Source organism: Mobula birostris, chromosome 12, assembly GCF_030028105.1.
Source record: "Mobula birostris isolate sMobBir1 chromosome 12, sMobBir1.hap1, whole genome shotgun sequence".
NCBI lineage: Eukaryota > Metazoa > Chordata > Chondrichthyes > Myliobatiformes > Myliobatidae > Mobula > Mobula birostris.
Genome location: NC_092381.1, coordinates 60,044,831 through 60,072,110, shown reverse-complemented (window position 1 = coordinate 60,072,110; position 27,280 = coordinate 60,044,831). Strand labels below are relative to the sequence as shown.

The 27,280-nt window shown below is 40.0% G+C and overlaps 2 protein-coding genes across 4 annotated transcripts in view; both read left to right on the top strand.

The window, feature by feature from the left end:
* Window positions 1–4,793, top strand: part of sgip1a (SH3GL interacting endocytic adaptor 1a) — a 177,823-nt gene extending 173,030 nt beyond the window's left edge. For all 3 annotated transcript variants that reach the window (XM_072273874.1, XM_072273872.1, XM_072273873.1), the window contains one exon: window positions 1,271–4,793. In XM_072273874.1, the coding sequence (XP_072129975.1) occupies window positions 1,271–1,293 (23 nt within the window). In that variant the 3' untranslated portion in view covers window positions 1,294–4,793. The remainder of the gene's footprint in view (window positions 1–1,270) is intronic.
* A 7,900-nt stretch (window positions 4,794–12,693) lies between these two features.
* Window positions 12,694–27,280, top strand: part of dynlt5 (dynein light chain Tctex-type family member 5) — a 41,335-nt gene continuing 26,748 nt past the window's right edge. Inside the window, exons 1-2 of the mRNA XM_072274697.1 lie at window positions 12,694–12,780; window positions 15,851–15,975. Of these exons, the coding sequence (XP_072130798.1) occupies window positions 15,863–15,975 (113 nt within the window). The 5' untranslated portion in view covers window positions 12,694–12,780; window positions 15,851–15,862. The remainder of the gene's footprint in view (window positions 12,781–15,850; window positions 15,976–27,280) is intronic.

Below are 27,280 nucleotides of genomic sequence, written 5' to 3'. Positions count from 1 at the left end.
ACTGTCCTAAATTATCACCACTCCACAGAGTCTGTTGTACATCCTCACTACTCCACCGAGACTGTCCTAAATTATCACCACTCCACAGAGACTGTTGTACATCCTCACTACTCCACCGAGACTGTCCTAAATTATCACCACTCCACAGAAACTGTTCTACATCATCACCACTCCACAAAGACTGCCCTATATCATCAACACCCAACAGAGATGTTCCTAAATCATCACCACTCCACTGAGACTGTCCTATATTATCACCACTCCACTGAGACTGTCCTAAATCATCACCACTCCACTGAGACTGTCCTAAATCATCACCACTCCACTGAGACTGTCCTATATCATCACCACTCCACAGAAACTGTCCTATATTATGACCACTCCACAGAGACTGTCTTAAATCATCACCACTCCACACAAACTGTCCTATATTATGACCACTCCACCAAGACTGTCGTATATCATCACCGCTCCACCGAGAATGTCGTATATCATCACCACTCCACAGAAACTGTCCTAAAACATCACCACTCCATCGAGACTGTCCTATATCATCACCAGTCCACCGAGACTGTCCGAAATCATCACCACTCCACTGAGACTGTACTATATCATCACCACTCCACTGAGACTGTCCTATATCATCACCACTCCACTGTTAATGTCCAGTTTCTTTCCAACTTAGAAAACTTAGTTTTCAAACATGAGTAAGACCCTGACTATCACATTAGGTCAGGCAAGTGTTGCCAGTTAATGGGATCATACAATCAAGCGGGAAAGCATCCACTGTCTTGCTACCCATCGTTCTGAAGCATATCATATTGCTAGCTGTCCAGAGTGAATGATTGTCACTTGCACTGAATGCCAGCCAGACTTACGTAAAATGAGAGCGCCCAAAATCACACACTAAATACCCCAATATTACACACTACTGTCTCACCATTGGAATGGACAGGGTCAATTCCTGAAAGGTCAAAGTCAGAAATTCATTGGCACCCTCCTCAATCACACAGGTTACTCCAGTGATAGATGGTCTGAAACAAGGCATCTGTTCAGAGACTGCACTGAAGTTAGGGCAATCAATCCAGAGAACTCCCAAGGAGATTCCAAGGACAAGTATCTACACTATGGCCAGATTGATACATTTCATGTCGATGTGGAATGAAGCTTCTATGCCTCTGCCATAGACACTAATTCTCCACCTCAGCTGACATAGTAATTTACCAGAGTGTGTCATCAGTATTTCTTACTTAGTTATTTTCTTTTGCAGGGAAATATATGGCTGACAACTGAAGTCTCACACCTCTGCCCGGTGTTCAATGCGACTCACCAGACAGCTTTTTAAACTCAGAATAGGAGTCATTAAGGACTGAACCCATGAAACAAACTTTTACTCTCTGATTTTAAATTACTGTTCCATGTGGCCAGAATATTTCTAACAACAACTGGAAGTTGGAGTAACACCAGAAAGCGCCGAACAGTATTACTATATGATTAATGTGACATTGGTAACATTTCGTACTTTACAGTGTAACAAATGTATTTGTAATTTGGTAATCACCTTCCCATACACTCATAACTTCAAACGTCTGTATTCCAGCTTATAGGCATTTCAGAGACATCATTATTAACCTGTAGGCTATGCCTCTTTGAACATGTAGCATTGTATTTCAGTGGAATTGTCCAAGAAAATATACTGTATTCTCTGAATTTTTAGCCCCTGAACTTACCAGTATTGATGCCAATTGTTTAAGTTTTATATATTAAAAAAATGTTGGAAACTTGTCCATTTTGATATCTCCCAGGTGATCATTGAGAATAATTTTCCCAGCAATGCTATATTTTAGAGGGAAAGAGAGGCATAAAGAGGGAAGGTGTGCAATATTACAGGATAAATACTTTGTTTCCTCAAACAGAAATTCAGGCCTGTTAACTTTTTCAGAAGGAAAAATCCAATAAAATGTAAAAAGTGTCAGTCAAAGCTGACATTTCAGATGGGACCCTTCGGATGGGTTCTAAAATAATATCTTACAGCTGCAGATTAACTTATTATGCAGTTCCAATGTTAACATTCCAGTCTGAATGTTATGCCAGTTTCATGTCAGTGCGAAAATTTACCAGATTCTAATGCGAATTCTAGTTTCAGCAGCTTCTTCAGAAATATTGCTTTGGTGATGTGGTTGCAATTTTTACAAAATAAAAGCAAAGTGTAGAAAATATGTTGTAATGTGAAAAAATGGATGTATTATCCACTTTGGATTTTCTTTTTATCTCTCATGTGCATCCAGAAGTGTTTTCTCAAATAATCATAAAACAAATTTACATTTACACTTTTGTTAAAAATGCATTGTTTTAAAACTCAAGTCCTGTCCTGTTACAAGGACAACATGAAATTGCTTTAAGTGTGTAAATTAATATTTTCTCTACAAACTCCTTGTCCCAGCCAAAGATTTGCATAACTATAAGTTAGTATTTGGTGGCACATGAATCTAAGCTGGAGTACCGTACAAAGTGTGTGGATGATTATGAGGACAATCATTTTGCAGGTACTCCACGAAACATATTTCCATTTCAATCACTGAAAAAAATCTTTTAAAAAATTAAAATGAAATCTGTTGAAATACAGGGTCAATACAAACATCATTGCTACAAGGTTGGTGGTGATTCTTTGAATAGCTTATTTCTAGTGAGCTGGGAACTACACTTTGGTGGCAACTTGTGAATGGGAGCAAAACATTCACCCTGTCGCTGAGAGCAGTAAGGTATGTTGCAAGGTGCGACTCAGGTACGTGGTTTTGACCCACGTCTCAGATGATAAACCCAGCACAGGTGATGTCTTAAATGAAAGGGGTAACATCTTAGAGCAAGGGTTCCCAACTTGGTGCCTGCGGACCCCTTGGTTAATGGTAAGGCTCCTTGGCATTAAAAAACATTGAGAACCCCTTTGTTAGAGGCTGGTTAATGTATGGTTGCTAGCAGGCCAAACAGCAGAGGTGTTACAGACTCCCTAAGAAGCCCAATGAAACAAGTAGCTGATGGAGTTGTTAAGAAGGTGTTTGGCGTGTTGGCCTTCATTAGTCGGGAATTGAGTTCAAGAGCTACGAGTTAATGATGCAGCTCTATAAAGCCCAGGTTAGACCACACCTGGAATATCGTGTTCTGTTCTGATCCCCTCATTATACGAAGGATGAGAAAGCTTTCCGAGGAGATTTACCAAGATGCTGCCTGGATTCAAGAGCATGTCTTATGAGGATAGGTTGAGCAAGCTAGGGCAATTCTCTTTGGAACAAAGGAGGATGAGAGGGGACGATAGAGGAGAACAGAATGATAAGAGGCATAGGTCGAGTGTATAGCCAGATACTTTTTCCCAAGGCAGAAATGGCTAATATGAGGGCAGATAGTTTTAAGGTGATTAGAGGAATATTTAGGGGAATGTTAGGGGTAGTTTTTTTTAAGAGAGTGGTGGGTGATTGAAATGCCCAGTCAGGGGTGGTGATTGAGGCAGATTCATTAGGAGTATTTAAGAAACTCTTAGATAGGCACATGGATGATAGAAAATAGAGGGCTAGATTGATTTTAAAACAGATTAAAAGATTGGTACAACATTGTGGGCCGAAGGCCTATACTGTGCTGTAATGTTCTATCACCCGTGCAGACTAGCTGCTGAAACATCAAATACCAGTCAGCATTAGAAGAGCTGTGCCTGTGTGTGCCTCCACTTTTGAAGTCACCCACCGGCTGGAATGTACAATCTCGGGTGTTGCTGCTACACTTGGGGCTGAGAGATGGTTTTAAAGGAAATAATTTGTTCTGATGTTAAGTTACACTTCCAGTTGAAATCTTCCCTCAGCACTGATAAGGATAGAGCTGCAACACCTTTACAAGGCTGTTCCTTATTACACCATACACATTCTTCAGTTTATTTTGGAAATGAAAGAGAAAGTGTTTGTTCCTTGTTTTTTTTTTGGAACCATTGCGGCACTATTCTGCACAACTGTGCATTGTGAATGTACTTCTAGGGATTTGAGAAAAATAATCAGACCTGACCATTTCTAACTGTATTTTGCCTTATAGATTTGAATCTCCCTGTAGATATATCAATGTTCTCCTGAGTAGAGGCAACACTTGCAGTAAAAGTATGTGGTGCAAATTAAAGATTTTGAACCCTGGACTGCATCGATTAGTCTCAGCTGGACAAACGTTGAACTGCTACAATTAGCCCTCATGTCCCATGTATTAGGCAGGGAAACATTGGCTCGGGACCTCATTCCTGATTACTATGCAGTGGCACCGACTGAAGCGAGCACGTTTGTGGGTGTTGAGTGGTTCACAGTCATGCTCACTGAATGATTCTGGATCTGATGAAAGGTCATCAACCTGAATCATTAATTCTGTTTCTCTCTCTGCAGATGCTGCCTGACCTGCTGAGTATTTCCAACATTTTAACTATTTTTATCTCACGCTCACTGCCACACCTTTCACAGTTTGATAGCTTGTCAACATTGATTGTCAGGTCAGCCACCATGAAGCACACACTGAATGGCTACTAGGGGTGAGGTACCTTTGGGCCTGTGTAACCACATCCCAGCATGATGAGTCAACACCTTCAGAAGAGAGGGAGGAAATAAGAAATGGCTCCATTGATGTTGCGTGCTATTTTGTAAATACTGATGTTTTTATATAAATATATATATACAAATATATATGTCATTTCCTCAGTGGCTGTTTTCCCTGTTGGTTCATTGCACATAATTATGAATATGCAACTACGTTTTAATGTATTATGTATTAAAGAAATGGTCTGGCCATTTATAAATTTAAAATTCAAAATTCTATACAGTATGGAAATTGTACTGTAATAACTGTTTAAAATGTTAAATGTTGCTTTTTTTGAAATTGAAATAAAGTCTAAAAATGGAAATGTGGTCTTTTTATAAATACCGTGTTTCTTTTGCACTTCCAGTTTTCAGCTCTTTTAAAATCTGACAGAAGCACAGCACGCTGAGCAATAGAACCTTTTCTTCTGCTCAGTCCTGAAAAAAATCACCTGTCTGTACCAGGGAAAACCTCCTAATGAAATTTTCTCCACAATTCAGTTCAACATCGTAACTCGTGTAGTAGAATGGGAAGTTCTTGAACACTTAACACAATAGTGTGTCTCAAAGTTCAAAGTACATTTATTATAAAAATATGTATGTATTATACAACCTTGTGATTCATCTCCTAACTGGCAGCCATGAAACCAAAAATCCCAAAAGAACCCATAAAAGTAAAAAGACCATCGAACACCCAATGTGCAGAGAGAAAGAAAAAACTAAGCATTCAAACAGTAAACGCAGGCAAATAATGTTCAGAACTGAATCCACAGAGAGCTTAGCACAAAGCCAAGTAAACATCACGGAGTGGTGAGCTGAACCGACCCTTGCCTTGGGCCCCGACACACTGACCTTTTCAGTCTGGCCCAACCCCTAAATGGTCGTCCGAGCATTGAGTTCAGTTGCTTCAGTATGCTCTGGGGCCTAGACCCCAGCATCCCAATTTGGCCTGTACACGACCTTTCTGATTTGGCTCAGTGCTTGAATCGATCAAACCTCAGATCCTCTCTTTCGGTAACAGGCCCGCTGCCTTACCTCGTCACAGTTCGGCCACATGGAATAGCCTCCAAGTCCAAAGGGAAGTTACAGACTATTGTTTGTGATGATTGTTTACCAGAAAAAGTGTGATTAAAAAGTATTTAGTTGTATTTCTTGTTTCAATAGCCACCAGTCAGAAGTCACTGAGATTCGCCAGTACCATCTTAAACCGGACACAAGAGCAGAATTAGTTACTTGCACTGGTAGAAACAAGAATACTTTACCAAACAGGAGATGGAAAATTATTCAGATATAAACTGTAAAAGCCATTACAGCTGACAACCTTTTACTGAATCTTAAATTTGACAAAATGTAATTTTCCATTAAGGTTTAGTGCATGAGATATTTTAGTTTCCCAAAGCTATCAAATGTTATGTTAAATTTTTAATGTAATAAGTAATGTTATAACATTCACAGGAATGCAGCAAAGCTTTAGCAATTTTCGACTCAGGAGTTAGCAAAGGTAATAAAGTTCAAAGTAAACTTATTATAAAGGTACATATATGTCACCATAATACAACCCTGAGATTCATTTTCTTGTGAACATATTCAATAAACCTATAATAGAATAACAACCATCACAGAATCAATGGAAGACGACAGCAACTTGAGTATTCTACCAATGTGCAAAAGACAACACACTGTGCAAATACAAAAAGAAAGAAATAATAATGATGATGTTAAATGTTGAGCTGTAATCGATAAAGAGCATCCTGATGTATGCATCATTGCAATGTTATGTTCCAGAGTTGAGTGAAGAGACAATGAGATGGCATCTGCTGTGGACCTGTTACTCTGGTCAGCAAATTGGAGCAGATCCAAGTCGCTTCTCAGGCAGGAAGTAATAGCTTAATATACTGTTTGTATAATTATTAAGTTCAATGAATCCAACCAAGAGGGCTCATGGTAAGTGATTACAGTACAACTTTGGGAGTTAGTTTCTTATCGAACCACCAATTCAGGCAGGTCTGCCCAATTCTTTGGAGGTAGTTTAATGGAAGACAGATCCGGCCATGAGGCAGAACAGTAGCAGAAAGTGATGTGATATACAGTCTCTCCAGCCTATCACAATACACCTCCTCAGCCCCATAGGCTGAATCATCCATGTCATCCATCTACAAGTCCCTTCCTCCTATCATTTTTATATTGTCCCCACTCCTTCAATTCTCCTATTGCTTTTCCTACTCAACCCATCACCAAATACTTCCAGATTCCTATGGTACCACCACTTTCTCTCATTAATCCTTTCTATCTCACAGAAAGTAAGGAAGGTGGTGTCTGCGGACGAGTGTGGTATAGAAACAGGTGGAACAGAAGTTCAAGTCAAGTCACGATTGTTGTCCTGTGCACAAGCATAGTGAGGAGCAGGTACAGTGAAAAACCCACTTGCACCAGCATTAAAGGCACATAGGTCGAGACAACACAGAGAATGTAAATTATAGAAAGTGAAGAAAGACAGAAAAAAGTCTGTGCAAAAGAAAAGATAGAATCAGAGACAAGTTCATGTTAGTGCAAGAGTAATTCATAGCACTCCATTGCTGAGATTGGATTAAGGTGATGGAGGTTGGTTCACAAGCTAGTTTAGGAGATGTCTGACAATTCCAAATCATTACCTTTTCTTGTACTTATTCTCTCTTAGGGAAAATAAGTAGAGACAAAGATATTTAAATCAAATGCACCTGCAGAAACAGATAGCTGCTGGGTTAGAAGAGACAGTTCAGAAGCTGGGAAATTTGTAAAAGAGTACCACTGTGTGGCCATAGCATACAACAACATCCTGGGCTCAAAATGATTTCCAATATTACAGGTAGAGCTTTAGATGTTGTTTAAAATCATGTTAGAATGCCAACTTTTAACAGTGTGGGAAATGCTTGCATGTAAATACTTCTTTCGGACCTGTCAACACAGTAATATCCTCTGGAATTTTCAATGGAAAACAAATATTACAAGATTCATTGTGCAGGAAGTAAATGTAATACAATAACTGACTAGGCAAGGGCATGGCAAATGGAATACAACGTAATGAAATGAAAAGTCAGCCATTTTGTGGGAAAAATCAGGAATGTAGAGTATTTTTCAAATGATCTGGGAATGAAACTCACAGGAATCTGAATGCTTGCACACAAATCCCGGAACTTAATGTGCAGGTGCAGAAAACAAGTGGTGAGGCTAACTGCATTTTGGCTTTATTGCAAGAATAAAGGCATTATACTGCATTATAGGGCACTGATCAGATCACAAATGGAATCTTATGTGCAGGCCACGTCTTGTTGTTTAAGGTAAGTCTAGTTCCATGGGACCATTACCCATTTACAGAACCTGGGCCTCTGTACCTCCCTTTGCAATTGGATCCTCGACTTCCTAACTGGAAGACCAGAATCTGTGCAGATTGGTGATAACATCTCCTCCTCGCTGATGATCAACACTGGTGCACCTCCGGGGGGTGTGCTTAGCCCACTGCTCTACTGTCTCTATACCCATGACTATTTGGCTAGGCATAGCTCAAGTACCATCTATAAATTTGCTGATGATACAAATATTGTTGATAGAATCTCAAATGGAGACAAGAGGGCATACAGGAGCGAGAAATGCCAACTAGTGGAATGGTATCGCAGCAACAACCTGGCACTCAACATCATTAAGACGAAAGAGCTGATGGGGACTTCAGGAAGGGTAAGACGAAGGAACACATACCAATCCTCAGAGGACCTAACCTGGTCCCGACATATCAATGCAGTTATAAAGAAGGCAAGACAGTGACTATACTTCATTAGGAGTTTGAAGAGATGTGGTATGTCAACAAACACACTTAAAAACTTCTATAGATGTACCATGGAGAGCATTCTGACAGGCTGCATCAGTGTCTGGTATGGGGAGGCTACTGCACAGGACCGAAAGAAGCTGCAGAGGGCTGTAAATTTAGTCAGCTCCATCTTGGGCACTAGCCTACAAAGTACCCAGGACATCTTCAAGAACTGGTGTCTCAGAAAGGCAGAGTTTATTAGTAAGGACTTCCAGCACCCAGGACATGCCCTTTTCTCACTGTTACCATTAGGTAGCAGGTACAGAAGCCTGAAGGCACACACTCAATGATTCAGAAACAGCTTCTTCCCCTCTGCCATTCAATTCCTAAATGGACATTGAACCTGTAAACACTAACTCACTTTTTAAATATATATTATTTCTGTTTTTGCACGAATTTTAATCTATTCAATATACGTACACTGTAATTGATTTACTTATTTACTGTTATTAATTAATTTTTCTTCTTGTGTATTATGCATTGCATTGTGCTGCTGCTGCTAAGTTAACAAATTTCATGACATATGCCAGTGATAATAAACCTGATTCTAATTCTGAATCTGATTCTAACTATCCATATACACTGTACCTTTAGTTAACAAAACTCTATAGATCTCAGAAGCAAAGTGACATTACTTTGGCCACACATAGACTGGGAAACCCATTCTGTAAAAGGGCTGGATGGTTTGGAGTATGTACAATGTGTGCAGGATAGTTTTTTGCAGCAATGCATGGAGGTACCAATTAGAGAAGGGGCAGTGTTGGATCTCCTGTTAGGGAATGAGCTAGGCCAGGTGACGGAGGTATGTGTTGGGGAGCACTTCGGGTCCAGTGATCACAATGACATTAGTTTCAATATAATTATGGAGAAGGATAGGACTGGACCCAGGGTTGAGATTTTTGATTGGAGAAAGGCTAAATCTGAGGAGATGCGAAAGGATTTAGAAGGAGTGGATTGGGACAATTTGTTTTATGGGAAGGATGTAATAGAGAAATGGAGTCAGTTAAAGGTGAAATTTTGAGGGTACAGAATCTTTATGCTCCTGTTAGGTTGAAAGGAATGGTTAAAAGTTTGAGAGCACCATGGTTTTCAAGGGATATTGGAAACTTGGTTCGGAAAAAGAGAGAGATCTGCAATAAATATAGGCAACTTGGAGTAAATGAGGTGCATGAGGAATATAAAGAATGTAAAAAAAACCTTAAGAAAGAAATTAGAAAAGCTAAAAGAAGATATGAGGTTGCTTTGGCAAGTAAGGTGAAAATAAATCCAAAGGGTTTCTACAGTTATATTAATAGCAAAAGGATAGTGAGGAATAAAATTGGTCCCTTAGAGAATCAGAGTGGACGGCTATGTGTGGAACCAAAAGAGATGGGAGAGATTTTGAACAAATTCTTTTCTTCAGTATTCACTAAGGAGAAGGATACTGAATTGTGTAAAGTAAGGGAAACAAGTAGGGTAGTTATGGAAAGTGTGATGATTAAAGAAGAGGAAGTACTGGCGCCTTTAAGGAATATAAAAGTGGATAAGTCTCCGGGTCCTGACAGGATATTCCCTAGGACCTTGAGGGAAGTTAATGTGGAAATAGCAGGGGCTCTGACAGAAATATTTCAAATTTCCTTAGAAATGGGGATGGTGCCAGAGGATTTGCGTATTGCTCATGTTGTTCCATTGTTTAAAAAGGGTTCCAAGATTAAACCTAGCAATTATCGCCCTGAGAGTTTGACATCGGTGGTGGGTAAATTGATGGAAAGTATTCTTAGAGATGGTATATATAAGTATCTGGATAGACAGGGTCTGATTAGGAACAGTCAACATGGATTTGTGCATGGAAGGTCATGTTTGACAAACCTTATTGAATTTTTTGAAGAGGTTACTAGGAAAGTTGACGAGAGTAAAGCAGTGGATGTTGTCTACATGGACTGCAGTAAAGCCTTTGACAAGGTTCCACACGGAAAGTTAGTTAGGAAGGTTCAATCATTAGGTATTAATATTGAAGTAGTAAAATGGATTCAGCAGTGGCTGGATGGGAGATGTCAGAGAGTGGTGGTGGATAACTGTTTGTCAGATTGGAGGCTGGTAACTAGTGGTGTGCCTCAGGGATCTGTACTGGGTCCAATATTCTTTGTCATATATATTAATGATCTGGATGATGGGGTGGTAAATTGGATTACTAAGTATGCAGATGATACTAAGATAGGTGGAGTTGTGGATAATGAAGTTGGTTTTCAAAGCTTGCAGAGAGATTTAGGCCAGTTAGAAGAGTGGGCTGAAAGATGGCAGATGGAGTTTAATGCTGATGAATGTGAGGTGCTACATTTTGGTAGGGCTAATCAAAATAGGACATACATAGTAAGTGGTAGGGCATTGAAGAATGCAGTAGAACAGAGGGATGTAGGAATAATGGTGTATAGTTCCCCGAAAGTGGAATCTCATGTGGATAGGGTGGTGAAGAAAGCTTTTGATATGCTGGCCTTTATAAATCGGAGCATTGAGTATAGGAGTTGGGATGTAATGTTGAAATTGTACAAGGCATTGGTGAGGCCAAATTTGGAGTATTGTGTACAGTTCTGGTCACCAAATTATAGGAAAGATGTCAACAAAATTGAAAGAGTACAGAGAAGATTTACTAGAATGTTACCTGGGTTTCATCTCCTAAATTACAGAGAAAGGTTGAGCAAGTTGGGTCTTTATTCTTTGGAGCATAGAAGGTTGTGGGGGCGACTTGATAGAAGTATTTAAAATTATGAGGGGGATAGATAGAGTTGACATGGATAGACTTTTTCCATTGAGAGTGGGGGAGATTCAAACAAGAGGACATGAGTTGAGAGTTAAAGGGCAAAAGTTTACGGGTAACATGAGGGGGAACTTCTTTACTCAGAGAGTGGTAGCTGTGTAGAACGAGCTTCCAGCAGAAGTGGTTGATGCAAGTTCGATGTTGTCATTTAAAGTTAAATTGGATAGCTATATGGACAGGAAAGGAATGGAGGGTTATGGGCTGAGTTCAGGTCGGTGGGACTAGGTGAGAGTAAGAGTTCGGCATGGACTAGAAGGGCCAAGGTGGCCTGTTTCCGTGCTGTAATTGTTATATGGTTATATTTGCCCCTACAATATAAGTTCAGAAGCATAGTGGTTAAATGACATTCAAAGGACAGAACCATTAATCCAGAGACACAAGTTTAAATCCCTCTTAAATTGATTATTGTAAAATTGAATAGATATGTTTATTTATTTGTAATTTTTTAAAATGTGAATTCATCCTCAAGTAATAAAATGGTTTCAACAAAGTCTGCAATAGAACAGTTAAAATGATGGACTAATGTTATCTTCTGACTGTACTTTCAGACTCTTAGTTGTTCAGCAGGAACTTTCACTAAAGAAATGGACCATCACGTCCGACTTTCTATCTACGTTTCAGGGAATGAAAATCCAAATAAGATAAGAAAAACAGAAATCTTTTTCTGTTTTTAAAGCTTTATTCACCCCTGCCTGTACTCCTACGGTTTCTAAATAAATAGGGCACGTTCAAATGGTTAGCACCCTGCCACAAATTGCATTCAGGCAGCAAGAAGTAATGGTCATCAGTGTAGTAATAGCCACATATCATTTCACAATATTCAATTATATATATAGGCCAGAACGTGTACGATAACTCCCGCATTCTTTTCTGAAAATGTAATAGGATCATTTGTCAGTGTTAAAGAGGCCAAGATTGCCAACGTTAAAGGTATTCCATCTGTTTCTTTTTCCTTACACATTGACCGTGATTTCTCTTTCTAGTCTTTGATAAATTGCCGACCACAGCTCGTCCTAACCAGTTTCCTATCGCCTTCTCTGCAAGTTAAAATATATTTTATCTCTTCCCTGCTTTTGGCGAATAGAGTCTGACTAGAGTGTTAAGCATCCTTCTCTTTCTGCAGATGCTGCCTGATCTTTAGTGATTCCGACAATGTCGGTTTTTATTCCAGACCAGGTTAAGATTAATGTCTCTTCCAGGATGATAATAAATGACCATCTGGACTCTTATGCATAAGACATGCGTGAATCAGAGATCCTCACTCTTACGAGCATCAATGCTATCAGCTCATCCGCCGCAGAGTCAAGAAAAAGTTAAAGGAGAACTCGAAAATTAATTGGTTACTACTCTACAAGGTACCAGTTTACGAGGCTATGATTGGCTAAATACAGCAATTGGGCGGCGTACTCGGTTGGTTACTGTTCGCCTGTCTAACCATTTCAGGGCTAGGATTCGTTGGGTGATGTCAGTTTGTTTTCCATTTTCCGGTCCCAGCGCGTTGCTAAGGGCGCGTTTGGACGGATAATCGGTGGTTACAGGTCACTCTTCTCGTAAGTTAATTTTTATGTTAAAATTGGCATTAAAGTACGTTCATTATTTTATTTTTCTCAAACGGGATTAAGCTACAGACAGCCGGTTGCAATGTTAAGAATGAATTTTATATCGCTGCCCCTAGCAACGGGAGCAGCGGAAGTGGACGCCGGTAATCGTGGAGAGGTTGTCTAACATGATGGAGCTGGAAACAACTTAAACCATGACTCGGTTAACAACTTCTGTGTGGTTCGCCCAATAGCAGTTTTAGTTGTGGTTAATTCAACTATTGGTTATTTGTGTTAAATACCCCGACACGCTTAACGGTTGTCTGAACCAATGTTCCTGAACGACTTGGAGACTTTTAAGTTAAATTAAAAGTTTTGAATTTCAAAACCATGTTTGTTATTTTTCCCAAGGATGTTTGTGTGAAATTATATACGTTTAAGTACCGGTAAATATAAATCGCGAGAGGCTCAGTTTCCATTGTCACCGTTGTCCCGACTACAATTTGCATCGCGCTTCCTACAATGAATTAATTCCACTCCACTCCATTCCACTCCACTCGCCTAGTTTCTCTTGCCACAACCATCTGTGGCAATTAATTCCACAGATTCACCACTCCCTGGCTAAAGAAATCCTCAACTCTGTTCCTTATATTCTGAGGCTGTGCCCTCTAACCCTAGACTCTCCCGCTATAATAAACATCCTCTCCACGTATATTCTATCTTTCAATATTTGATAGGCCTCAATGAGATCTCCACCCCCAGCCCCCATGCTGAGTACAGACCCAGAGCCATCAAACAGGCATCGTGCATGAACTCTTTCATTCTCAGGATCATTCTCTTGAACCTTCTCTGGTTACTCTCTGATGCTAGCACATCCTTTCTAGATAAAGAGCCTGAAAATGCTCACAATGCTACAAATGCAGTCTGACTAAGATTGTAATGTTGACCTTATGAAGTCTCAGCATTTTAAAAACTTGCTTCCATATTCTCAATCAATGCATTTGCCTTCCTGACCACCAACTTAATCTACAAGTTAAGCTTTAGGGAATCCTGCACAAGGACCTCTGAATCTCTTTGTAGCTTTGATTTCTGAATTTGCACCCCATTTAGAAAATAGTCTGCACCTTTATTCCTTCATTGCCATACACTTCCCTACACTACATTGTATCTGCCACTTATTGACCATTCTCCTAATCAGTCAAAGTACCCCTACAGTCACCCCGCTTCCTTAACATATGTGAAAAGAAGCTGTCCCAATAATGTTCCCTATGGAACACCACTAGTCACAAGCAGACAACCAGAAAAGGCCCCCTTTATTCTCACTCTTTGCCACCTGCCAGTCAGCCACTGCTTTATCCATACTAGAATCTCCCTGTAATACCAGCCTCATCTGTGGTCCCTTGACCAAGGCCTTCTGAAAATCCAAATACACAACATCCACTGACTTTCATTTGTCTATACTGCTTGCTATTTCCTCAATGAATACTAAAAGATCTGTTGGGCAAAATTTCTCCTTAAGGAAACCATGCTGACTTCAGTCTATTTTATCATGTGCCTCCAAGCTCTTGCCAGCCACTGGCCTATAATATCCTGGATTGGCCTCTCTTCCCTCTTAACTGGAGTGACAGTTGCAATTCTCCAGTCCTGCGGAACCATTCCAGAATCTCGTGACTCTTCAACTATCACTACTAATGCCTCTGCAATCTTTTCAGCTAGCTCTTTTGGAACCCTGGAATGTAATCCATCTGGTCTAGGTGACTTATCTACCTTCAGCTTCCTAAGTACCTTCTTAGTAACAGAGACAATACTCACTTTTGACTCCTGACAATCTTGAATTCCTGGCCTTCTGGGGTCTTCCACAGTGAAGACTGATACAAAATACTTATATAGTTCAGGCGCCATTTCTTTGTCCTCAATTGCTACCTCTCCAGCATAATTTTCCAGTCGACAGATGTCCACATCTGCGTCTCTCTTACTCTATCTATCTATATATCCAAAAAGAACTTCTGGTATCCTTTTTTTATATTATTGGCTAGCTTACCTTCGTAGTTCATCTTTTCTCTCTTTGCTGCTTTTTTAGTTGCCTTCTGTTGGCTTTTAAGAACTTTCCAGTCTTCTAGCTTTGCACTATTTTTGCTGTATGGTCTGCCGTCTCCTTTGCTTTTATGCTGTTTTTGAATTCCCTTGTCAGCCATGATTGCCTCATTCCCTCCCCCTTTAGAATTGAATGAACCAGTCCTGCACCTTCCAAATTTCTCCCAGAAGCTCCACGCATTGGTGCTCTACTCCCACCCCTGCCACTGTCCCCTTCCAATCAATTTTGGCCAGCTGCTCTCTCTTTCCTCTCTCATTCCTTTTACTCTACTGTAATACCAACACATCTGTCATTAGCTTATCCCTCTCAAACTGCAGAGTGAGTTCTGTTATATTATAACCACTGTCTACTAAAGGTTCATTTACCGAGTTCTTCCAGTATATTGTTTGTTGCTTCAGATCCTCGTTTCTTCAGTAGAGTGGATTCCTAAAGTGTCTCACACAATTAATAGACTAAATCCTCATATTATTGCATTAAGAAGAGTAGAACATGGTGTGGTCTGCTGTGCTGGAGCCCATCCACTTCAAGGTTCAACATGTTGTGTATTCAGAGATGCTCTTCTGCACACCACTGTTGTAATGTCTGGGTATTTGAGTTACTGTCACCTCCCTTTCAGCTTGAACCCATCTAGTCAATCTCCTATCAACTCTCTCATTAACAAGGCATTTTCTCCCACAGAACTGCCACTCACAGGTTGCTTTTTGTTTTTCACACCATTCTCTGTAAACCCTAGGCACTGTTATGCATGAAAATCCCAGGAGATCGGCAGTTTCTGGGATATTCAAACCATTCTGTCTGGCACCAACAATCATTCCATGGTCCACATCACTAATAACAACCTTTTGACCATGTCAGCATGCTTTTATGTATGTCAGCTGCTGCCATGTGATTAGTTGATTATATATTTGCATTAACAATCAGGGCTACCTAATAAAGTGGCCACTAAGTGTACTGTTTAATATCGATACGTACATCTTGTGTTTGCAGGTGAACAGCATCATGTCTGACATTGCAAAAGATAAGGCAGCCCGTTTACTGAAAAAGAGAGGCAGCTTGTCATCACTGAGCAGCCATGGCCTCATTGCAAAGGGGAAAGTAGAGAAACAAAAGGAGTAAGTCAGATCTTTACATTGCTTCTTGTGGCTGATTTGTTTCTGTCCCTGTGTACTCCACCTTTATTTCAAGATCCATTCATTCACACAATTAAGTGAATAATTTGTGGTACACATGTATTTATAATGTATGTATTATAATTTATGTATAGCTGTGTGTTGTCTGAATCTACATTCTTCTGATGCTGCAGCAAGGAAGTTTTTCGTTGTACCTGTACCTCACTGTATTTGTGCATATGACAATAAACTTGACAAATAATATTCCTTCATCCTGTCATATCAATAGTTTGTAAAGCCTAGCAGGAATTCCCTTAAAATGATTAATATTGTGCAAATATATACATTTGTGAGTTGATGCAAAATAAATACTATGTGCCTTTTACCATTTCAGAAGACATGGGAGCAGAATTAGGCCACTCAGCCCTTTGAATCGGCTCTGCCGTTCCATCATGGCTGATTTATTATCCCTCTCAACCCCATTCTGCACCCTCTGATCTTAGACTCACTCGCTATAGGAAACATCCTTGCCATTTCCACCATGTCGTCTTTCACACCTCATTCTTCTAAATTCTAGCAAGTACAAGCGCAATGCAAACACTCCTCATACATTACCCCTTTCATTCCCAGAATCATTCTCATGAACCTACTCTGGACCCTCTCCAATGCCAGAAAATCTTTTCTTAGGTAAGGAGCCCAGAACTGATTACAATACTCCATGTGCAGTCTGACAAATGCCTCATAAAGCCTCCACATTACATCCTTGCTCATATATTTCAGTCCTCTTAAAATGAGTGCCTTCCTTACCACCAACTCAACCTGCAAGTTAACCTTTAGGGAATTGAGCACAAGGTCTCCCAAATCCTTTTGCATCTCTGATCTTTGAATATTCTCCCTGTTTAGAAAACTGTCCACACCATTATTCCTTCTACCAAAATGCATGACCGTACACTTACCTACACCATATTCCATCTGTCACTTCTTCGCCCTCTTCCCCAATCTGTCTATTTCCTTCTGCAGACTCCCTGCTTCCTTAACACTACCTGTCCCTCCACCAATCTTCATATTGCCCACAAATTTGGCCACAAAGCCATCAATTCCATCATCCAAATCATTGATGTATAACATGAAAAGATGCAGTCCCAAGACCAACTCCTTCAGAACACCACTAGTCACTGTCGGCCAACCAGATAAACCCCCCACCCCCTTTACTCCCAATCTTTGCCTCTTGTCAGACAGCCAAATCGCTTATCCATGCTAGTATCTTTCCTGTAACACCACAAGCTCTTATCTTGTAAAACATGTGTGGAACCTTGCTTTCTGAAAATCTAAGTAAACAACATCTCCTACCTATTGTCTATCCTGCCTGTTATTTCCTCAAAAAATTCAAGTACACTTGTCAGACACTATTTCCCCTTTGGGAAACCATGATGATTTTGACCTAATTTATCATGTGCCTCCAAATGCACCAAAACCTCATCGTTAATAATGGACTCCAACATCTTACCTACCACTTAAGTCAGGCTAACTGTCCTTTAATGTCCTTCTGCATCCTTCCCTTCTTAAAGAGTGCAGTGACATGGGCATTTTTCCAGTCCTCTGCAACCATTCCAGAATCCAATGATTCTTGAAAGATGATAACTAATGCCTCCACAATCTCTGCGACTGCCTCTTTCAGAACCCTGGGGTGTAGTCCACCTGGTCCAGGTGACCCACCTATCTTCAGACCTCTCAGCTTCCCAAGCACCTTATCCTTAGTAATAGCAACAAATCTCACTTCTGTTCCCTGGGCCTCTCGAATTTCTGGCATATTGCTAGTGTCCTCCATGGTGAAATACAAAAATGTTTCATATTTTGCCTCCTTATGGCTTTTTTAGTTGCTTTCTGTTTTTGCTATATTATTGCTTTTATGCTATCTTTGACTTCCTTTGTCAACCATTTCTAGAGAGTTGATGGAAAGCTGAAAATTTCCATTTTCCAAACCAATCTCCCTCGTTGCTACTTGTGGGAAATCAGACAGTTGGACAATTTGAATGCAAACTCCATCAAAATCCTTGAAAATGACACTGATTGAATTAGCAGCCTGGAATCAATTGGAAAAAGACAACTGTAGTGTCATGTTGCAGAAGAATAAGGTGTTGAGCATTTGGAGTTGAGTGATTAATCTTTACAATTATCTTGAATGTGGAAAAGAAATAAATATTTGCATCAACTATTAAGAAACGCAGTGCCCTGTAATTTTCTTTTTGTGTGTTTGACTTAGTGTGTTATTCTGCACTACAAATTTACCCCCCTACAGTAATGATGTTTGACTGCAAAGTAGTTAAATTGTTGCCGTTATGGAGCCCAAGTCATATTAATTGATGTAACAAACAAGTTATGAAGTACTTAAACCAGGACTATTAGATATTTAAAATTGTTAAAATATTGTTAAACTAAGTTGGAATATAGATAGTGAAAATATCAATCTCTAAAGCTTCAGTGAATAAACAGATTAGAATTCTTTTAAACTCAGATGATCACTGTTAAAGATAACATAGAAGAAAATATGCAACAGAAACAATAAGTGGAGGTAAAAAAATGAGATTGGGGATTCAGAAATGATGTTTGACAGCTGCTGAAAATCTGAAGTCAATGCAAAAGTGCCAACAATACCCAGTAAGGCAGACAACATCAAGAAAGCAAGAGACAACTTAATGTTTCAAATTCTGATGAAATATCATCAACGTGTCATGTTATCTCTATTTCCCTATCCACATACTAACTGATAAAGAAGGTAATAGGAATGAATATTAACTCCAGCAGGTTTTTATTTAGTTAAACAATAATTTTTGGAAAATTACAACTGTAATTTGATTCAGCGTGTTATTATTTTAATAGCTGGATTGGCAGAGGCAGATGCAAGGGCTTTTTAACTAAAGAGATTATATAGTGAAAAGTTGATTTTCTTTATACTAGTTTCTAGTGCTCAATTTCATCTATGCTTTTCTTTTGTGGAATTAATATGTTATAAATTTTAAGTTAGTCTTTGAAGATTGCATCTTTCTATCTTATGCAGTTTAAAACAGCACATCATAAGATTGGCCAAAATCCTGTTTGAAATGTCACTTGGCTGATGTACAATTGGACCATTGGAGTTCATGTTAGGATAAGGCTCAATTAAACACACCTTACAACTTTTTTCCATGAAGCAATAACAAGACCTTAGTGACACATTCTCCTTTGGCAGCCAACCAGCAGCAGTGCAAGTGGTAGTAGAGCAATCTTTGACAGGCAATGCAGTACATACAGTCTGGTGGATATTTGGCTGTTATGGCCTCATACAGCAGGGGAGGGACTTGCAAGGTCTTCTTTTGAAGTTAGGATCTCTGGAGCGTTGCTGCTGTTGGTGGACACTAAGATGCTGCCCATGAGCAACCTGTGGCTCTGTAGGGATAGAGGGTTGCTGCATGTGAGCCATCAGAGAGGGACTGCACATCAGCGGATTTTCTTCCTGAAGCTGCAGAGACACCACGCATAAGCAAATGGTCCTTCTGCAAGAACAGCAGTAGAGCATGTGGGAACATTGCTCGCTTTTGCAGGAACAAAATCATGTCTTCCAATCCACGCCCACTCAATTCTTTCATCTACATGAGCAGAAATCCTTGGTAATAGCTCAGAGCTGACACCAAGATGAAAGAGAGTAAAGACACAGAGCTTGGATGCCTGTGATTCAGGGTGTGTCGGCCAGCATAGCTCAGGATGTGGAGGTGGAAGTTATGAGTTTCATCAGTTTTATCTACCCAAGGTCCAAATAAAATGTGATTCTCAAATGACCCTATGGGGCTATGCTCTTAACTGATAGCCCCATGGCTGAAACAACAGAACGTTGCCGGCAGTGTACCTGCTGAAGAATCTGTTATTCAGCAGCTAAGTGCTGAAGACAACCACTCCCTAATGGTGTAGCGCTTATCATTGACTGTAGGATGTACTTGACTAGTCAGGATTCAATTCGGAAGCTGCCCGTTCCGAGCTCCTGAAGTCTCAAACATCCACATAAAGAGTGATTAAAATTAAAGGCAACACACACAGAATCGTGGAGTCAGGCAGTATCTATGGAAGGGAATAGATGGCTGATGTTTCAGGCCAAGACCCTTCATCAGGACTTCTGACTTGCTGAGTTCCTCCAGCATTTTGTGTGCATTGTTCAAAGTTTCCAGCAGCTGCAGAATCATGAGTGATTAAGAAAATTTATAAAAACTGGCACAATGTTCTCTCTTTGCACAACAGTTCTTTGTCAGCCAGTGTCTGTTTATGTATATTTTTCATGAAGTTCCATAGTTTTTTTTCTCTGTAAATGCCTGCAAGAAAATAAATCACAAGGTAGTATATGATAAACATACTTTGATAATTTACTTCCAGCTTTCTCTGGGATTATTGCATCATACTCATCGTTTGAAACTTTAAACAATTTATGTACAGTACGTGTGCACAGAAATGTGAATTACACAAATATAGGTGATGTTAGTTAGGTTTTTGACAGTAAGATGTATTAAGTATCTTGACATGGACAGTGCGTAAAAGCCCAATCCAATTACAAATTAGGCACCATAATGAACTCCAAAATGTTTCCTCCAAGTCAAACATCTATAAGATCCAATTTCCAAGCCAGAGTATCCATTTGAAAAGCATTTTGAGAAAACTTCAGTTTGTATTTTCACCTACAAAGTAGCCCTTTTCTTCCAGGTAGAGTGAGCTTCTCTTTGCTGCTTCACTTTGAATGTTTATCAATTAAGGATGGCATTAAATGTTCAGCTTCCTGTAGGTACCCAAATGACTTTCTTTTAAAGGACTTGTCCAATAAGTAGGTTGTTATGATCATAATTTTGTTTATTGTGGTAGATGAAGGAAAGTAATAACATCATATAGTTTGCAGCTTATCCATTATTGAGACTACTTGACATTCTGTCCTCTGACTTTTGTGGGATTTATGGTGGACTAGGTATTACGGGACATAATTGCTGTGTTTAAATGGGGTAATTGCATTATCCTGCAAAAAGAGCTCATTTCCACACAGATATATTCTGCACATTATGAATAGCTTTTCTGTCAATAGTTTACTGGTACTAAAATGTCAGTGTCTATAACTGGGCTGTTTTGAATACAAAGACCACCTTTACTATTTGGTAAGGTGACTGTGTTAGATGATGGCAATCCCTGATTACTCAGTAAGCTGCATTTTGTGCTTTATTGTGGACTCATTTGGAACATTACCATGATAATTGCAGGGCCAGAAGACGTGAGTGGAAATTACCGCCAAGCAAAATAGCATGGATGTATGGGAAAATACTTTTAAGGATTATAAATGTTTGTAAATATTTACCAAGAACAATAAAGAGAGCAAAGTACAAATAGATGAGGGGGTTAATGTACTGGTGTATTGAGCTTGGAAGTGCTGAATTTACTTTTACTCCTTCCTGACTTGATTTTTTTTCCTCTGGTATTCAATGTTGGTGAATGGTATATAAAATATCATCCGTGGTGCAACTTTCCCTTCATTTCCTCAGAAAATGCAATCAATCCCACCATTATCTTCTGCAAGGGTAATTTTAAACTCCATTTAGAACTTTTATTTAAATGAGTTTTTAAATGGAAATTTTAAATCAAATAATCTGTAACAAATCTTAAAAACGTGTATTAAAAATTTAGAGGCAATTATTTCAATTAATATTGAATGAAAATTATCATAAATGTATCTGAAGAATTGTAACCTAATTTCAGCGAAGGACTATTGAGCCTGCACTGTGTTGCTGAGCATGTCTATCAGATCACTGCTCAGCGGCCTTTACTCAATCCAGTATCTCTAGCCTATCTATGTAACTAAAGCCCTTCATTCCCAAGGCCATTCTTTTAAATCCTTCCTGAGCTTTCTTTAGTGTGATGATCAGAAGCAGATTGAACAGATTTGTGTCTGTGGGCAATTAATCTAACAAATTGATGTTTGTACTCTGCCTCCAAAAATGTATAACACCATACCGTGCTTTTAAGAGCGGCCACTTGAGAGAAGCTGTTAAGGATATAGAATCTTCAGCCACATTTTTTTACAGCTTCTCAGGCTCCCCACTGACTTATCTTGGGCTATCTTCTCACTACTGGCAAATGCTACCCTTGCCTCTCCTCTTGTCTGAAATGCTGTACTCTCTCTCTCTCTCTGCTGTTTTACAGCTTATTTAACATCTGCACTTGGATGAATGAAACTGGCAAGTTAAATACGGGAAGGGCTTTAGTAGATCAATAAACTCAAGATTCAAGATTGTTTAATGTAATTTCCAGTACACAAGTGTAAAGGGGAACAGATTAGTTGTTACTCTGGATCCGATGCAGCACAAAAGAAACACAGTAAGATAAAGAACACAATAATAATTAAAAACTCAATATATATAAGATTGCTAAAGTATATGGATTATACTTGAATTAGACCAAGGAGATCATTGTGGACTTCAGGCATGCCAGGAGTCACACTCACGTCCCCACCTACATCAACTGAACTGTAGTGGAGCGTGTATCAAGCTTCAAATTCCTTGGGGTCCGCATTTCCGAGGATCTCACCTGGTCCCTGGACTCCTCCATCCTGATCAAAAGGGCGCAACAGCGCCTTTATTTCCTGTGGAGCATGAAGAAAGCTCACCTCTGTCCCAGGATACTGACGGACTTTTACCGCTGTACCATTGAGAGCATACTCACCAACTACATCTCAGTGTGGTATGGCAATTGTCCCGTATCGGACCGCAAAGCACTCCAATGTGTGGTGAGAACTGCCCAACGGATTATTGGCACCCAATTGCCCACCATTGAGAACATCCACCATAAACGCTGCCTGGGCAGGGCGAAAAGCATTATCAGGGATGCACCTCACCCTAACCATGGACTTTTTACTCTCCTCCCATCCAGTAGGCGCTACAGGAGCCTCCGCTCCCACACCAGCAGGCACAGGAAGAGCTTCTTCCCTGAGGCTGTGACCCTGCTGAACCTCACATCACAGCGCTAAGCAGTATTGAATCTGTATTGTACTGTCTCAGTACTTTTATATTTGTGTGCTGTAGCACTTTTTTTATTCGCAGTTATTTTGTAAATAACACTATTCTTTGCATTTCTGGTTAGATGCTAAATGCATTTCATTGGCTTTGTATCTGTACTCGGCACAATGACAATAAAGTTGAATCCAATAAATAAATCTAATCTAATCTAATTAATTGTATGTCCATAAAGAGACGCTAGGAACAAGGGTGTCCATCTGTACATAAGGTGACTGACAGGAAATAATAAAATAGTGTAAGGTCAATGGGTGGAGATGTTGATCGGCCTTACTGCCTGGGGAAAGTAATTGTTTTTGAGTCTGACAGTCCAGGCGTGGATGCTATGTAGCCTCTTCCCTGATTGTAGTGAGACAAGCAGTCCAGGAGCAGGGTGGGTGGAATTCTTCATGATATTACGGGCCCTTTTCCAGCAGCTTTCTGTATACACTGCATGTCCATAATGGCGTGTATGCTGACGCCAGTGCTGCATTTGGCAGTTTTAACTACCCACTGTATAGTCTTGTTTCCATACCAAGCAATGGTGCAGCTTGTTAGATGCTCTCTACTGTGCATCTATAGAATGACATGAGTATAGATGTGCATAGTCCAGCTCTCTTCAGCCTCCTCAGAAAGTAGAAGCTAAAGAAGGAGAGATTTACCCAACATCTGTATTCGAGGAAAATCTTGCAATCTTTAATAAGGAGATGGCCAGACTTTTTAAAAATATATAAAGCAAAAATATATAAACCACATTGACATTGAAAGGGAAATTTTCCTTGACTAGTTTGGACTTCAAAAGGCATTTGATAGATTACCTCATTAAAAAAGTTTATTTGCTTATTTAGAGATACAGCATGGTATCAGCCCTTCTGGCCCAACAAATCCACAACACCCAATTACACCCACAGGACCAATTAACATATCTTTGGGATGTGAGGAAATTTGACTGCCAGGAGGAAGGCCATGGAGAACATCCTCACAGGTGGCAGGGGGATTGAACCTGGGTCTCTGGTACTGTTACAGCATTACAGTAACTGCTATGATACTGTGCCGCCCCCCCCCCGCTCTAAATAAAAGCTCACATTTTGAGATACATTCGTAAGGATAGGGGATTGTCTAGCTGGCAGAGAAAAAAAAATTGGGATGAATGAGCCATTTTTAGATTGATGAATCAGTAATTAGGGAAGTGTGAGAGGGATCAGTGCTGGGGCCTCAGCTGTTTACAATCCACTTCAGCAATATAGTTGAAGGGACCGGGTACTACTGATGTGAAAATTGGAAGGCTATCAAGTTGTGAAGAGGGCACATGTAGCCTGCAATGAGCCTGGTTAAATGATGGAAAAGGAGTTAGCAGATGGAGTATGATGTGTTGAAAATATGAAATTATTCACTTGGAAAGAAGAAAGTAAAGGCAAGTATTATTTAAATAGTGAACATACAGAATGTTATGGTATAAAGAGTACTAATTGTGCAAGAAACACTAAGAGTTGAGACATGTGGGAGGTAAATTATGATGGCAAATGAAATGTTGATTTTGATTGTAAAAGGATTGAAATATTTAAGTACGTAAATGTTGATGCAATTTAATAGCTTGCGAGGTGGTACTCTTTGGAAGGACAAACTCCAAGGCAGAATACAAAGTAAATGGCAGGATACTTGGTTGTGTGGAGGAGCAGAGGGATCAGGGGGTACATGTCCACTGAAAGTTGCCTCACAGGTAGATAGGGTAGTTAAGAAAGCTTTCATAAGTCGAGGGATAGAGTTTAAGAGTTGTGAGGTAATGATGCAGCTCTATAAAACTCTGGTTAGGCCACACTTGGCGTACTGTGTCCAGTTCTGGTCGCCTCACTATAGGAAGGATGTGGAAGCATTGGAAAGGGTACAGTGGAGATTTACCAGGATGCTGCCTGGTTTAGAGAGTATGCATTATGATCAGAGATTAAGGGAGCTAGGGCTTTACTCTTTGGAGAGAAGGAGGATGAGAGGAGACATGATAGAGGTATACAAGATATTAAGAGGAGTAGATAGAGTGGATAGCCAGCGTCTCTTCTCCAGGGCACCACTGCTCAATACAAGAGGACATGGCTTTAAGGTAAGGGGTGGGAAGTTCAAGGGGGATATTAGAGGAAGGGTTTTTACTCAGAGAGTGGTTGGTGCGTGGAATGCACTGCCTGAGTCAGTGGTGGAGGCAGATACACTAGTGAAATATAAGAGATGACTAGACAGGTATATGGAGGAATTTAAGGCAGGGGGTTATGTGGGAGGCAGGGTTTAAGGGTCAGCACAACATTGTGGGCTGAAGGGCCTGCACTATGCTGTACTGTTCTATGTTCTATGTATTATTGTGAGTCTGAACAGTGAGAACTGTGTACAGTTTTTTTCTCCATAGTTGATGATGGACATACTGCCATTGAAAGCAGGCAGAGAAAATTTCTTGGGTTGCTACCTCATATGAAGAGATATAGCAGAATTGGTAGGAGATTGTAAAGCAAAGTTCTGCAGATGCATGAATGCTCAACAGGCCAATCCAAATCCACAAGAGAGATACAGAGTATCTCAGGTGTCAACCTCCCAATCGTGACATTTCATTCATCTAAAACACTACCACTTCCTAACTCAATATTACACCTGAACTGGTGAACCCCTCTCCCACCCAGCATTTTCAAATCTCTTACTAACTCTTCCTTCAGTTAGTCCTGATGAAGGGTCTCGGCCTGAAACGTCGACTGTACCTCTTCCTAGAGGTGCTGCCTGGCCTGCTACGTTCACCAGCAACTTTGATGTGTGTTGTTGTTCCCACCCAGCATTCCCTGCTCTCATACCAGAAATGACTACTACTTTAACAAATTTCTAAAGTTGTTCACTGAAACAGATTAATTGGACCGTGCACGATCCTGATTTGATGGAGACAGACGTGAGAACACAGCAGAACATCTGGAAAACTTCTGAAATGTCTGCTGTGCTACCGCTGCTACTGTGTGGTAATCTGAATCCCTGGAGCTGAAGGCCTCGAAATCCTCGGCTGTGCGTGTTTCAGCGGCCGGGGAGAAGTCGAAGGCGCTCGGCAGAAGATGGTGCTCGGGAGGCTGTATTGGAGAGGCTGCTCGGAAGCTCAGAGTTTTCGGACGGATGGACTCAGGGTCGGCTGCTTTCAATGCATCGGCAGTTGTCAGTGCCTGGAGGTTTATGGCAGGGAGTTTCTCCCTTTTGCCGCCGCTATCGGGGACTCGGGAGTCAATCGACTCGGGACTTTGAGACTTTTTTTTACTGTGCCTATGGTCCGTTCTTTATCAAATTATCGTATTGCTTTGCACTGCTGTAACTATATGTTATAATCATGCGGTTTTGTCAGTGTTGGTCTTTGGTCTGGCTTGTTTTCTGTGATATCACTCCAGAGAAACATTGTGTCATTTCGTAATGCATGTATGCAATTCTAAATGACAATAAAAGGGGACTGAGTGTTCTCATAATCTAATCTAATTAATTCGGTGTGCATCCCAAGGGCTGTAGAGTGCCTAGACAGAAGATGAGATGTTATTTCATGAATTTAAAATTGGAGTAGTGTAAGAAGGTGAAAAAAGGAAAGGTTAATTTTGGAGTTGGATGTTGAGAATTTATCACCCCATGTCTTTATATTGATTTTTTTTCACATCTATGTTATTTTGGTTGGGGTTTGGGGAGTGGGGTTGAGCAAGACATTTGATCCTAGAGTTAGTTTCCTCTCATTTGTACTGCAGATAAAAGCAGTAAGATTGCAAAGCACGTCAAGCACCAAGACAAAATGCCATGGAGTGATTAAAATTAAGTGACTATTCTTCTCTGTTGTAGTACTTTAAGTTGTCAGCCTTTATTCGCATTGTTTGCAAGCATTCAGAGGGAAGCCTGCTGTTACTTTAAAGTATGAAAGAGAGTAGTTTGTACAACTTGATTATTAATGTCGCTTTCGAAAGATTTGGCTTTGCAGCTGTTCAGTTGCCAGCAAAACCCTCTGTATTAATACTTAAGGAAATAGTGAGAAAAAATGGCATATGGAAACAGATTACATTTTTAAAGTATTTAATGAAAGCCACAGAACATTTATCGTTTTGATAAACTATTATCAGTCCCGGTTGATGTGAAGTTAACACAATTTTATTATGGTGTACCTTTCCAAGTAGTAAAGGCATTTTAACAGTTGACTTTGATATATTTATAAACTGAAATGCTATTTTATTTACAGCAGTGATTCAGATAACATCAATGCAAGTAATCCA